General features: G+C 41.0%; 1 protein-coding gene across 1 annotated transcript in view; it reads left to right on the top strand.

Annotated features, from left to right (window-relative positions):
* The window catches only part of LOC104276917 (radixin-like), a 41,358-nt gene extending 30,205 nt beyond the window's left edge, over positions 1-11,153 (top strand). The window contains 3 exon segments of the mRNA XM_009873389.1: positions 727-969; positions 1,915-2,075; positions 10,748-11,153. Of these exon segments, the coding sequence (XP_009871691.1) occupies positions 727-969; positions 1,915-2,075; positions 10,748-10,784 (441 nt within the window). The 3' untranslated portion in view covers positions 10,785-11,153.
* Positions 11,154-13,908: the final 2,755 nt, after the last annotated feature.

Below are 13,908 nucleotides of genomic sequence, written 5' to 3'. Positions count from 1 at the left end.
TTTCCCTTAGGTTTCAGAGAAGCTTTTCTTAAAGGTTTTTGTTCTCTGTCTACTGAAGCCAACCTACACTTCTACTTAACTCATTTCTCAATATTAAATAGTCATGAAGGGGGAGGAAATTCTTGACGTAAAAGTATGATCAAAGATTTGAAACGGTTTCCTTACGTGTGGTGATGACATAGACTGGAGCTTTGTGTTGGAAAAGAAAACTCAGGAGGCAGATGTGTTAAGTCATCACTAGTGCTGAAAAGATGAACTAGAACAGTAACAAAGGCACGTCAAATGCAACTGGACAGTGGTTTAAACCCAAACCAGAAATTCTTCTCAAAATTTGTAATTAGCTATGGGATGTGAATAAGCCATTGAAAAAATTCTGTCAAGTTCCAATTGAATATGGAATTTGAAGACATCACCCTTGATTTTTGAAGTCCCTGAGCCTCAGATTTCAGGAGACTGGAGAAGTTGGAAGGTAGTCAATATGACTGTCCTATTCTCTTACTCTTCTTGTCTGCTGCTGGAAAGAGTTGGACTCCAGTACAGCTGGGTTTGAGTCGTATCTCCTTTAGCTTGTATTCCTGTTTGACACTTTTCAGCACGTAAGCTAGTTGTGTCACTTATAAACAAGAGTTTCCATGTGTCTGAAAACATCTCAAGTATTTTTTGTTTGTTTTTCTGACTATTCATAGATCTTTTTGAAAGATGGTAAGTGCCATTTACTCTGCTTAGGCTTTTGCAGCCCAAGAGGACTTGGAAAAGACCAAAGAAGAACTGAAATCTGTGATGTCTGCTCCTCCTCCACCTCCTCCCCCACCAGTTATTCCTCCAACAGAGAATGAGCACGATGAACATGATGAGAACAATGCTGAAGCCAGTGCAGAACTGTCTTCTGATGGTGTCATGAATCACAGGAGTGAGGAGGAACGGGTAACAGAAACACAGAAAAATGAACGTGTTAAGAAACAGCTCCAGGTAATGAAGATTCATATTTGTATCAACATAATTCAGGCTTTGGGCTTTCTTTCTTTCTTTTTCAAAAATCTCGTTGATGTTATGGTGTACCAAGGAAGCAGCCATTTTACCATTTACTAGATTTATAACTAACTTCCGAACTGATAGCATTCACAGTGTTCTAGAAGTGAAATAGGAAGATTAGATGTAAGATTGTGCTTTATAGTTCAAAAGCATTAGTATGTTGTCGCATTGGCCAGTAAACATTTCTAGTAATATGTAATGTCCAGGACACAGTGTTAAAGCACAGTGCTTTCCTTTTCTGAATATCAAAATTCATTAAGTGGTATGAACAGATGCTTGCTTAATTTGTGTTCGTTTGCAGTCATTCACAGATGTTGTAAATGCAGAAACAGTTACGCCGATTATGGATTAATCTTATTTCCCCAAAATGGAACATTTCCTCCCAGACTAGTCTTACCCTTCAAAGTATAATGATCTATGTTAGCAGTTACCCTTTGCTTTGTCATGAAACGTCTATTTGAGAAGGAAGTAAAATAAATGGAAAGCTACTTCTTTTTCTTAGTAGCTTGTATGTGTAATGTCCTTTCTGCTTGGCCAATTACCGAACAGGATCAGGGAGATAAACGAGAGCTGGCTTTAGTCGAGCAGAAATTGAAAAATAAGGTCATTCTCCTGCTTTATTCTCCTGGTCCCTTTCTTGTTGGATGCTATGATATGAGGCTTTTTGGGGTTTAATTTGCCCACACTTACATAAGGAAAGAATCCTACTTTCCCTTTGCAGTCTTTCTGATAGACCTCACAACCTGAGTTACTGAACAGCACAAACATTTCCTAGGTTGGCATTCAAGAAATCATTATTCATGTTGCAGAGTAGTTATCAGAAATTCCAGAATCAGTAAAAGCTTAGTCAAAGCACTTAAATGCAAATATTTTATTCAACAGGCGTTAAGTTCTGAGTTGGCTCAAGCCAGAGATGAAACCAAGAAAACACAAAATGATGTCCTTCATGCTGAGAATGTTAAAGCAGGCCGTGATAAGTACAAGACTCTTCGACAAATCCGACAAGGCAATACAAAGCAGCGTATTGATGAGTTTGAAGCAATGTGAGAGCTGTTATTTTGCATATATGTTCCTCGTAAAGCTGAACCACCACCAGAGAAAAAAGCAGGCCTTTACAGATTTGATGGATTGCACCCCACTTTGCCAAAGCACTTAATACCAGTTTGACTACAGTGTCTAGAAGACAAATTTTAGGGGATCAACAGTAAGGCAGTTTGTCATCCCTAGATATTTCTGGGTGGGGAGGGTGTGGAGAATGATAGCAGTTTTCGCCCATCATGTTTTCAGTTTCAGTGTTCCGTATTTTTTTCTTTCAAAACTGATGTGAAGTATATAATGACTGACAAGTGTATATATTGCTTGAACATTAAGAAATAGAAAGAAGAATGGAACTGAACCTAAACTGGGCAGGTACTACTTCAGTTTGAAGTTTGAAATTACAATGTTGCTACACCATTGAGTTTGATATTGATGACTGTCAGTTTTGTTTTCTTTTCTTTTCTTTTTCTTTTTTTTCCCTCCCAACTGAAATTCTTTGGTGTTTCATGTCCTGTCATCATTGATGGTTTTCTTTGCCTACCTGTTCACAAAGGTCTGGAGGGCAGGTGGTAGTTCCAGAAAATGTTTTTAAATGGAACACTACCTGTGGGCAGCACATGGCTGCTGATAGGCTCAAATAAGTATTGCTTTTCCTAGGTGATTCTTTTAGATGTGCAAAATGTTCTAATGCAGTAGAGGGAAGGAAAAAAAAAACCAACAGAAAAAATACAAAGCTTCGTGTGCTATTGCTTGTTATTCTTTTATTTGCAGTAGGGAGACCTGGACCTTTCTGGCAAGGGAGCATATGAAAACATCAGTCCCAGGGAGGGGACAGTATCCTACCTCACTACTATGTACATGATGACTGGTCCTTCAAACACCATGAAAAAATCTGTTTAAATTGACTATCACTACACTGTGATATAGAATGCTAGGAGCCCTTGCTCCTAGGATTTTGCTTTAACTTTAAGATGGCTTTATAGTGCTCAGTACTGTCTAACTGCCTTTTGTTGAGTTTAAATTGTAAAAGCATCCTGCGTGTTTTAAAACTGTAACCAATCACTGGTATATTATCTCCTGGGAGGGGTGTAGAATTTGTGTGTCACTTTCGGTTTTGGGTTTCCAAATACAAAATTGAAGTTCCCAGAATTGGAGTACAAGTGTTTGTAGCTTCAGTTTTCAATGAAGCTAGTATTACAATTGTCATACCTGGTGTCAGATCATTGCTAGTAAGCCCTTTCCCTCTTGAAAAGGAGGAATCTGTTTGGAAATTGAACTTCAGAAATAACTTTGCAGTTTATGCGGACTGCAGTTCTTCCTTCTGTTGTAGTACCATAGTAAACATCTGCAGTGGAAGAACCCTGCTTTCTCTGAGGATGGTTCAGCTCTTTTCTGTTTGATATTATGCACTCATAAATTTACACTTATCTATTAAAATTTGCCATTTTATTAAACATTTTTTTCATGCACAATAGGTTTAAATTTCTTATGAACAGTCCAACTAAGTTCTTTTTTATTTTGCAGAGTTAAAGGTTGGCTCTGTGGGGTGACATCATGAAGATAAAATAAAGATACATTAATATATTTTTGGTTTGTCAGGCTAAACGTATCTGACCTTGAACGCTGATGTACAGGTGGTGCACACACGCTTCAAAATGCTGCTCGGTGAAAGTCGGTGTTTCTACTTGCAGTGCGTTGTGAGAACAGTTTTTTGTTTCACAGGCTTCGTATACTGAAGATTAAGCAAATTTCTGAAGTATTCAAACAGTTTGCTGTAGCAGGTGAAATACTGCACTTTCAGCGAGTTTTCATTTTTCCCTGGAAAGTGTGCGCTAGCTCTGATAACATCAGTTTCAGTGTTGGGGAAAAAAATACCAGTAAAGTTTGCTGTTCATGAATCTACAATATATAGAGTAGGGTTAAATGGATTAGATCCATTTATAAAGCTGTGTGATATTTTTTTTTTTTCCTAAACAACCAGGAACAACTGTTTGTAATACGAATTTTCACAACGAACAAAGTGGTAATAGCTGCTGTGACCAGCAGTTGGGAACACTTACTGGTGCAGAAATACTAAGAATCCTTTTAATGATTACTTGGTGAAGTAATTTTCCACATGCTTTTTTTCCTTTAGCATCATGTTTTGTGTTGTACAATTAAGCTACAATTACATCTACTATTTTGGATAACATTCATTGGTTAACAATAAAGAGATACAGTTAATTTCTCTGAGGTCCATTGTTGTTATTTAATGCCCTTGATTTCTGACAGCTTTACTAAATGCACTGTAATAGCCTTTTTCCAGAGCAGGGGGCAAATTTTGATCATTTCCATTTCACACTCAAGTCAAAATGAAATAATAATTTAAAAAACAAAATAAATAATTGAAATTGTGTCCCTAGAGAATGGTACTCTCTGTAAGAAATTGCCACATACAGTTGGGAGGAAGCACTGATCACTGTCAGTTCAAAACAGACTGTGAATCACCAGAGCAAATTGACTCTTGAGAATGGAGGGTAATTTGGCCACGTAAGAGCTCTGTGGGTAATGGAAGAACTTTCAATCACTGCCTGTATATTCCTTAGCTCCAGGTTAAGTGAAATTAAATTTAATAGGTAAAAGTCTTAAGTACTGATAAACCTTGATGTGATTTTTTTTTTTTTTAAATTTATTGTTTGATACTGCACATTATAGTGGACAGTGCTGTCAAATCTATGTATGGCCAGACGTGTTAGGTCATGGCAAGTTAATGGGATTTTCACCTTTCGAACACAGTTGGAGAAGGCAGGAACAGTCCCATATAAACAGTATGCAAATTAATCTCCTAAGCAGCTCTTGCACAAATTGGGCCTCCTCTCAGGTGACATTCCATTCTGCCTTGTTTTTGTTTGGCACTTGCAGTTGATACGAGCACGTGACTTTTTTTGTTATTCTGCATGGCAGAATTGCCATGATGAATTAAAACGTGTGCTCGATACTTTTAACCATGCATATTTCTAGTTTTATACTTCTCTTTTCTTGGATTTTTTTGCTGAAGCATTAGATCTGAGGTTTCTCACTTGTTAGGAGAGCTTCTGCATAGGTGTGTGACTTCAGAACATGGTGCTTGAAAGGGGAGGTAAGTGCTTTGGAAGGCTGTGTTTAAAATTTACTCTTGAAGTCAAGAGAGGAGGATGCAGGGTAGTGCCACGATTTACAGGCCAGACTAATGCAGTCACTCAGAATGCCTCACTGGGACAGAATATATCTTGTTGAAGTAGTCCCCTCTGCGCATCAACACCTACACTTGTTGTTAGTTGTGCTCCTCGACTACGTGTTTCTTGTATGCTCTGTTTATTTTGTCCAAAATGGAGCGAAATTCAAGTCTGCCATTTTAAACTCGGTTTGGAAAGCGTTAATATGCTTTTGACTCTTTCTTAGAACGTGTTCTCAAGTTACCTGCTTAAGCACCTCTTAAGTGAAAAAGGTTTGTTCTAAAAGAAATATTTTAAACCTCTGCGGTGAAAGTACCTCAAGTATGTTTTCTTAAACTTTTTTGTAAAAGGAGGTATAGAGATTAAAATGATTAGTTAAAACTTTCTGCTTTAGAAGAGGAATTTCTGTGGAAACATTTTCATGACTGTTTCCACGTGGATAATCTAAAAAGTTGCTCTCCCTGAGGCATCAGATTAGTTTCAAGAATTGGGGATTTTACCAGAGATGATGTATCCCAGTGGGGTGAGGTTGATGCTAGTATTCATAAAGGTACTTTCTGCATAAAAATATCAACATAAGAAAACAGAAAACTTCATTACAAAAGAGCAAAGTTCACTTCTATTAATAGAAGCTGTCTCATCCTTCTAACTTAATGTATCCCGGCTGACATATCAAGTGTATATTTCATTTAATATGAACGAAGTGGACTTGCCAAACCCCAGAATCCTCCCCCTAAAATTCTAATCCCAAATAGTCAAATTTCTTTATGGGACCACAACGTTTGTAGTGGTACCTGCAATATTCTAGATACTCAGGAAGAGATAGATTATTAGGGAAAGACAAAGCAAAAGAGAACTGAGTGTTTTGAATTGCGGGGATTCCATGAGGTGTTTATATTGGCTTTTGTGGATAACATGTCAGAGTTGTTTGTGTTCACAGCAATAGGCTTTAGGAGGCAGAAGAATCGAGGTGAGATGGAAACACACAGCAAAGGAGGCGGCCTGGGTGGGGCAAATACTCCTGTATTTGTGTGTGAGAGTTAATGGTCTCTGTGCTTTGAATAAGTGGATCAGGTGAGAAAAGCTCAAGCTCAGAGATAGGATAATTTCATTGCCTTTTTTTTTTTTTTGCCTTTTAATTTTTTCTCGTTTGTTGTTTTGCTTGCTTTTAAATTACCTTATTTACACAAGTTGCCTGTTATCTAAATAACTTGCTGAAGGCTTTTAGAAAACCTGCTGCCCAGCACTAAAAGCTCTTGAAGTCCTTAAGACTGGCATCTGCACTATAGCCTGCTAAATTTCAGCGGAAGACATCCTCTGCAGTCTGATAACTTTGCCCTGGAGCATTTCTTCCCTGACAAGAAGAGCCGTGCACTTGCATGGTTCTGGCTGCCCTACTGCTTGTTCCGGCAACACATGTCCCCGTGTGAAACAGTAACCCCGTGGCAGGATCCCTGACCACCTTACCTCGAAGTCCACAGGATCTTGTATCAAGTCTGCAGCAGCCTGTGGCCTCAGCTTTCACACTTCTTGTTCACCCTTGATTTCTTCATTAAACTTGATACGGTATTTAACGTCTTAATCTATAACTTGAGTAACGTTACACTAAACTGAGCGTCTAGTAAACGGCTGACTGCTGCATCAGATGTTTTCTTCAAATCCCTTATACTGATGAGTTGAAATAGTTGTACTTTTATTGAAGCAGCACTTCTGGTTAATTAATAATCTCTATGAATATGGTAATTGCAGTTGTGTGCCAGAAAGATTCATTTGCATCGGGGCTGAGGCTGAAAACTTTTCTGCCAGCTGCACTTGGATCCTCAGCGAAGTAAGCTGAGAATGTGTAGGTAACATCCAGAATATGGAGAACAGTAAATTCTGCCACCTCTGCCTTTAATGGCTGGGAGAGAATTCATTTATGTTTGAGTAGATTCAGGATTTGGGACAGGACAGCAAGCTTCTTCACGCATCAGAACCTTTTCTAAATAAGAAACCTTTATTATTGTTAATCAGCACCTCCTCTGTAGGTTTCCTGTCCTGGAGAATTTTTCTTCAGTTTACTTCATGTTTTGAATTCTTGGATCTGTTCTCTTGGGAACAGTATTTCAGCATCCGTCCTGCTGCGCTGCGCTGGTTGTGCTTTGCTGTACCTTTTGAAAACACGGCTCTTCTTCTTTCTTCTTTTTATTTAGGATCTTACAGTGTTTTTTCCACAAAGCCAGCCAACTCATAATCCGAATTTAGAACTGTTACTTCTTCATCTTGGAATAATCTTTGGATTAATTTTGGCTACGTGTTGTCTCATCGGGCATGCGTAGTATACACCGCCTTATAGAAGAAGTAACTGTATTGACCAGTTAATAATGGCCAGTAGCATTCTGGAGAACAGAAAATAGTGGAAAACAATTATGTTAATGCATGCAGAAAAATGGGGAAGATGTGAATCATGGTGTTTATACCCATGAGGTTCAACTTTGAGCCTGGCCCAGCCATGCTGACAAGGGAGCATGTGGGAGAGAAGTTCTGAGCCTTTGTGGCGTAGCTTGTCTGTCTGGACTCTGCAGCAAAAAGTGCAGGAGTAGGATGGTGATGCCCGCTCAAACAGCAGAGCAGTTGGGCACCATTGCGTGGTGCTCTGCCTTCGCTTTTCTGCACACGTTCTGGATGTTAAAATATTAAAAAGAAAAAAAAATAAAACCAAAACACACCGCACATGAAATAGTCGATTTTTCCTGTGTTATGTTTCCAGTTATGATTCTATTCCTGCCTGGCTTTGAACCTTGTCTACAGGTCACCCTGGTGAAAGCTGAATTTCTCTACAGCATAAGCGCAGTACCTTTGCGTGGTTGGGTATCCAGCGGCTCCTCAGCCCAGCCTGACTTCAAGAGGCAGTGGCAGGTGTTGGGGGAAAAGATCTTGTACCTGGCTCCGTTCATTTTAATATGGGGCTGTGAAAATAAATTCTGGAGAACCTTCTTTCCAGCGGTGGCTTCTGTAGGCTTTGGGTGGCCATTTCCATACATATTTCTCCTGCCTTAGACCTGGTTTTTATTTCTCACCTTTCTTTACTCTTTAGTGCTGTTGTTCAGTTGTTTGGAGTTGGTTTTTTTGCCTTTTTTTTTTTTTTGGTCCCTGCTAATGTGTCACGCCACTTATTTCATTTGAAGAATAGATTTCAGTTTAGATCATTGAGAGCATCAATGCAATTAAATACCTTGGTTTCAGTTTGGGAATGCAAATAAAGACAGGGAAGAAAATGTTGCATAACTAGTAGTTTAAAAGAATTGTGGGGAAAACAAGTTTAAGACTTAAGACTTACCTAAAGAAATATGTTGCATTAGCTGACTACTTAGACTACAAGGTGAAAACAAGACGCAGGCAGCTACATATGGCAAGGTAGACTCTTCCTCAAACTAAATTTATGGTAGCTAAGTACTTCAGTAAAATTCACCAGGCTTTTAATTTATTTGTTGACATTTGCTGGATTCTTTGGAGAATACTGGAGAAGAGAATACTATATATTTCCTTCTTCAGTCCTATTTCCTTTAATTACTTCTGTTGGGGCTTATTCTATCAATCTAAGAGTAAAAATGCCTTTTTCCTCCCCAGTGATTTTGCAAAATTGTGAGTGCCTATAACACTGGAACTAGCTTTGTGATCTGGAGCTTAATGGATGAAACTATTTTCTGAGGGAAAGTTAGTGTAGTTTGCTTGGTAATTTATACATATATATACATGTATACACACACACACATATATATTAAAAAAAATGGATATAAAGCAGGGTTAAACTGGAGATTGCATATGGCATTAGACCTTGTAATAGCTATATTAAAGTGAAATACGCAAGTTGCTACTTTTATATAAAACTTTGATCTTGAATAATTTTTAGAAATCAAGCTTTTTAAGGCTTTTAACTTTTTAAACTGCATTTAAAAAATATTTTAAAAAATATTACAACCTGGAGTGTGAGTATGGTTCAGTTTTGCCCTCAATATAAAAATCAGATCAATTTAGCTGCACGTTTGCTTTTATCCTCCTGCAGAAGCTGCTCGTTTCTGGGGATCTCTTAGTGCCAGGAGATGTTTCACTGGTTTCAGTGGTACCTTCCCAGTTTCACTCCCTGCCAGAACCCTGTTTCTCCTCCCCACCCCTGGCCATGGATTGCTCTCAGACTTTTAAAACACCAGAGTGGTTTTATAATACGTCTAAATCTTAACCACACATCTGATTTGCTTACGTTCAAGTCCTGGAAGTTGCCATGGGCTCTCTGTGCCAGAAAATGCCACAGGATTTGTGTGGGAACCACGCTGGGGTAGCAAATTGGATGTGACGTTCCTACATGTTACGTGCTGTGGCTGCACTTGTAAAGGTAAAAAAGTGCTGCTGAGGGCTTCTAACTTTGGGATTAGCAGCTCACTCCCTGTGCTTATTGAATGACAAAGACAATCTGGTAATTAAGTCTTTTTCCTGATTCCTTTTGAATAAAACTCCAATTTATTAATAGTTAATAGCTCAATCTTAGAGCTCAAGTGTTTCTCTAAAATAATCAGAATGAGAGGTTTGTGCTATAGGAAGGTTGCACTTAAAATGCTGATTATTCTTTGGCTGTTCATAATATATGTAAGGAAGTAATTCTCTATAAGGAAAACATTTTTCAAGCCACTTCAACAACGAATTTTCATAAAAATCAACATGGAAAATACACCCTTTTGAAATACATCTTCACTGAAGTAACTTTTGACTTGTAAAGTTTTTCACCAGAGAACCGTAACCTTTAGGAAAGAAAGAAATTCGAGAAAGACTTTTATGCCGTCCTCACCTTTTCTCCAAAAGGCTCTTGCAAACAACAAAGTGGATAAACTCAAGCCCAGAACTTACATGACAAACGGCAAGTGTGCGGTGCTAAAAAGAGGAGATGTGAGAAATCGTACTGGCTGTGATTGAATGTTCTACAAATTTGTCCTGTAATTGGTGTATTTTTGCACAAGACTTCTGATTTCAGCCACCTTTGGGAGCAGTTTTAACACAGTCTTGCCTACATTGCACTCCTCTGTGGTTTGTGTCATTTGCAAGTTAATCCTTTAAAACTACTCCCTGGGTGGATTTTAGGTTAGGTTCTTTGTAAGACTAAAATTTGCCATGAAAATTGTATTGGTACATGCAAGAATTTGACTCTGGCATAGAAGAGCAAAGAGAGTTGGACCCGCTCTTCAAGCTGGAAGTCAATGAAGGTGTGTTCTGGGTGTCCTGCAGGGCCTTGGCAACAAGAACCACTTGTTACTTGAATCTTTCTTTTCCTGGTGCGTCCTGATTCTGCTGACGTCTTAGAAGCCAAATTCAGTCAGAAATTAAATTCAGAGTAGTTACCGGGAGCGGAGTACGGCTCTTACGATGTTGCTGCATGCTTCTGTTTATTGCTTTTGTTTCAGTATCCTACCCTTTGCTAAATCTGCTTGATCTCTCTGTGTCTTTTTGTGCAGGTTACAAAAGTACGATCTCTTGCAGCCCTTAGGATAGGAACAAGGTAAAGATCAGCAGAAGACCTGGGGTCTGCCAAGGCCTGCTCTTGTGCTTCTCTAAATCCGGACAGTTTACAGCGCTTTAAATTAGGTGCTGCCTGGTCCGTGAAGAGTTTTTTGGAAGGACCAGAAAGAGATGTTATGACATTTCGCTAATGTTTGGTTCTCTCGTGGTCTCTCTAAATCTTTCCTTTGTTGTCTTTTCCCGGGAGAAATTTAGCTTTCTGAAGTATTTAAGCTGTTGTTCTTCCCAGAAATACAGGAAATAATTCTGATACGTTATTCTTTAACATGTGATGGGATGTGCTAGGGGGAACGGTGATGTGACCCTTCAAAGTCTTTGGGGGATCCTGTAGGCTTTGCCCACAGATGTCACGTGGGAAGCCTGACTTTATATCCAGACTGGGTAAAGTGAAATAAGAGTAGATAACTTTCCAAGTTTTATTGGTTTTCTACACAATTTATAGTAGTGTTGATGAAACATGAATAGTGTCAGATAATTTTCTAATGTAAATCTCCCAATTTAATATGTCTGTACGTACATTTGCAGTGTAAGCACCCGTTGCTACTTGCCTTTTTGTACGCTATTAGGATGTGCATACTGTGTATACGTATCTGCGTTGACTTGTGCACCCTGCACAAAAGCCTGAATAAATGGGTTTCAACGTGAATCCAAAGAATCACTATTCATTTGATGACCAGTGTTGCTTATTGCTAGTGAATTGTTTTTGTCCCTTTTCTGAGAAGTTAATGCATTTTGTGGCACTTATCTGAAATGGAGTTTCTGGGTAAGTGCCTTGTAGCTGTGATCAGGATAAGCTGTGGGAGGCTGGGTTTTCAAAGAATAGATTGCTCTTGAAGGAAAACATACCAAACCTTGGAAGTGCTTGTGTTCCTTGTGGTGCCACCTTGCACGATGGCACCTGCGTTTGGAACTACGTGGGTCAATCCATCAGACTACTTGGTTGGATCTGAAGCAGCATCTGCCAGAGCCTCACAGCACGTGCCCAGAATTGTTGGCCAGTAACTGCCCCAGGGAAGGAGCTGACTCGGTGGCCCCTAAGTCACGCGCTGAGCTGGGATGCCGTCTCTTGGGCGCTCGCTGCTGACCTCCCATGGGCAGCCGCCGGGCCGGTAGTCACTCTGCCACTTGGCTGATGGTGTCTGTGTGCTGCAGGCTCTCCATCCTGGCAGGGTTTGGAGCCAAGTACCCCACACCGCAGGACTACGGGTGGGGAGGGTGAACTGTGGGCTGTCCCACGGAAAGCCCTGCAGAGCCGGGGGTCTGTGCAGAAGGAAGCCTCCCCCACCTCTAATGGGCAGTGGGTTGTGCCGGGGCATCACCACTTGAAGCAAGGCCCTGGCTCAGCCTGTGGAGGGCTAAGATTTGGGTCCAGGATGCTTAGAGGAACCTAAGATCTGGAGCTGTGGGATTTCAGGGGCTGCTTTGCACAGGTAGGCCAGTACGGGCACCTTGGGGCCAGCTTGCTCAGCGCTTGAGTGATTCTTTAACAATTGTTTCCATAGGCTTCCTCTCTGTGCACGGCCTGTGCAGGGCAGTTAGAGATGTGCTCAGTGCCCAGGGGAACCAAGGTGCCATGGCCTCTGTGAATTTTATCTCTAGTCGTATTTTAGAATGTTCCTGCAATAACTGCTGCTTGAATCAGCCTTTTCTAAAACTGTGTTTGCTTCGGGTACTAACAATGAAAAGGAATAAGACCCTTTCATGCAAATACGTCTTCAGTACAAAGGCAAAACGTTCCAAAGGGTTTCATTTACTGTTCTTTACATTCATTTGCTGATGCCTGCCTACAGCGCGTTTTGGCTCCTGTTGTGCGTTGAAGTTCTCTGGTGGATGTCCTGCAGAGGGGAGATGGGGCAAGATGAAGCGTAATGAGTCTCAGGAGTCAGATTGAAAAACAAACACGAAAGCGATTTTAGTATAATGAAATTTGGGGCTCTTTATTGCTGCTGATCATAGCTTTGTTCAAAATGTAGCTGTTCTGGTCTTGCTATAACAGAGTGGATTGGCAGCTGGTTAGCTGAAAGGTGCAGGGTCACACCCATTGGTGTGGCCGACAGGAGCTGCTCCAGGAAGGTTTGGCGGCTCCCCATGGGTGGCTGCTGGAGGTCCCAGCCTGGGGACATCACCAGCTCTGCTGCAGTGGCCACTTTCTATAAGCCTGACGGCTGAAAACTGTCATGGTCTTCCATGTGAGGAGACTGAAGGTTTCTCAGTCACCTCAGGGGTGCGTCAGGATTTTGCCCTGGCGAGGTTGTTGTTGTCGTTGAAATAGGAGGTTGGTGTTTACCCGTAGGTAAAGGTCTGTTGCGTTGTTGTCGCAGAGATGTGTGGTGAGAAATGCTGTCCTACAGGGGAGGAAAGTGAGAATTCAACCACGCCTGTGAGTAGCCGGCATGAAACAAACTGCCCTGTAAGGCAGAAAGCAACCCCACCACCACTTGCAGTGGTGTTTTCCTTCCTCGTCCCACTCGCTTCCCTGCACTTTCCACACTTGTCTGATCAGTGGGTTTCCTGCTCCTTGCGGAAGTCCATCAGAGGTCTTGCCTCTGATTTCACAAGCTGGGTCTGGTTTTGAAAAGCAGGCAGGAGGCAGCTCACCAGGGCCCGGGCAGGCAGGGGCTGGAGTACAGTCGCCCTGGGGCTCAGCCACCTGGCTGCCCTGACTGCAGAGGGCAACATCATAAATCTATGTACATTTGGGTTTTTTTTCTCCCCAGTTTTCTGAAATGTGATTTCATTTCATGGTTTAGTAGTGGAGCTGGCATTGCTGGGTTAATGGTTGAACTTGATGGTCTTAAAGGTCTTCTGCAGGGTAGGTGATTCTGTGATTCTGCCGGCATGATTGGGGTTGTGCTGCAGCTTTGCTTTCTGTAGCTCAGGTGTGCTGGCAGGTTAGAGCGAGAGCCTGCGTGCCTCCCCAGCCCCAGCAGCCGCCTACAGCGGCACTTGCTGGCCCTTGGCAGAGGGGCGATATCCCACTAAATTAGTGTTAAATGTCAAAAGAAAAGTGTGGGGTGAACAAATTAGCTTTCATTAAAAGCCTGATTGAGGTTTAGAAGAGAGTAGCAGCCCCGTTCCCTGGCAGCACGTGGCACAC

The sequence above is a fragment of the Apaloderma vittatum genome, unplaced genomic scaffold (genome assembly GCF_000703405.1).
Source record: "Apaloderma vittatum isolate BGI_N311 unplaced genomic scaffold, ASM70340v1 scaffold9377, whole genome shotgun sequence".
In the NCBI taxonomy this organism is placed as follows: Eukaryota; Metazoa; Chordata; class Aves; order Trogoniformes; family Trogonidae; genus Apaloderma; species Apaloderma vittatum.
The sequence above is the reverse complement of the archived record's forward strand: the minus strand, read 5'-3'. Positions and strand labels throughout refer to the sequence as shown.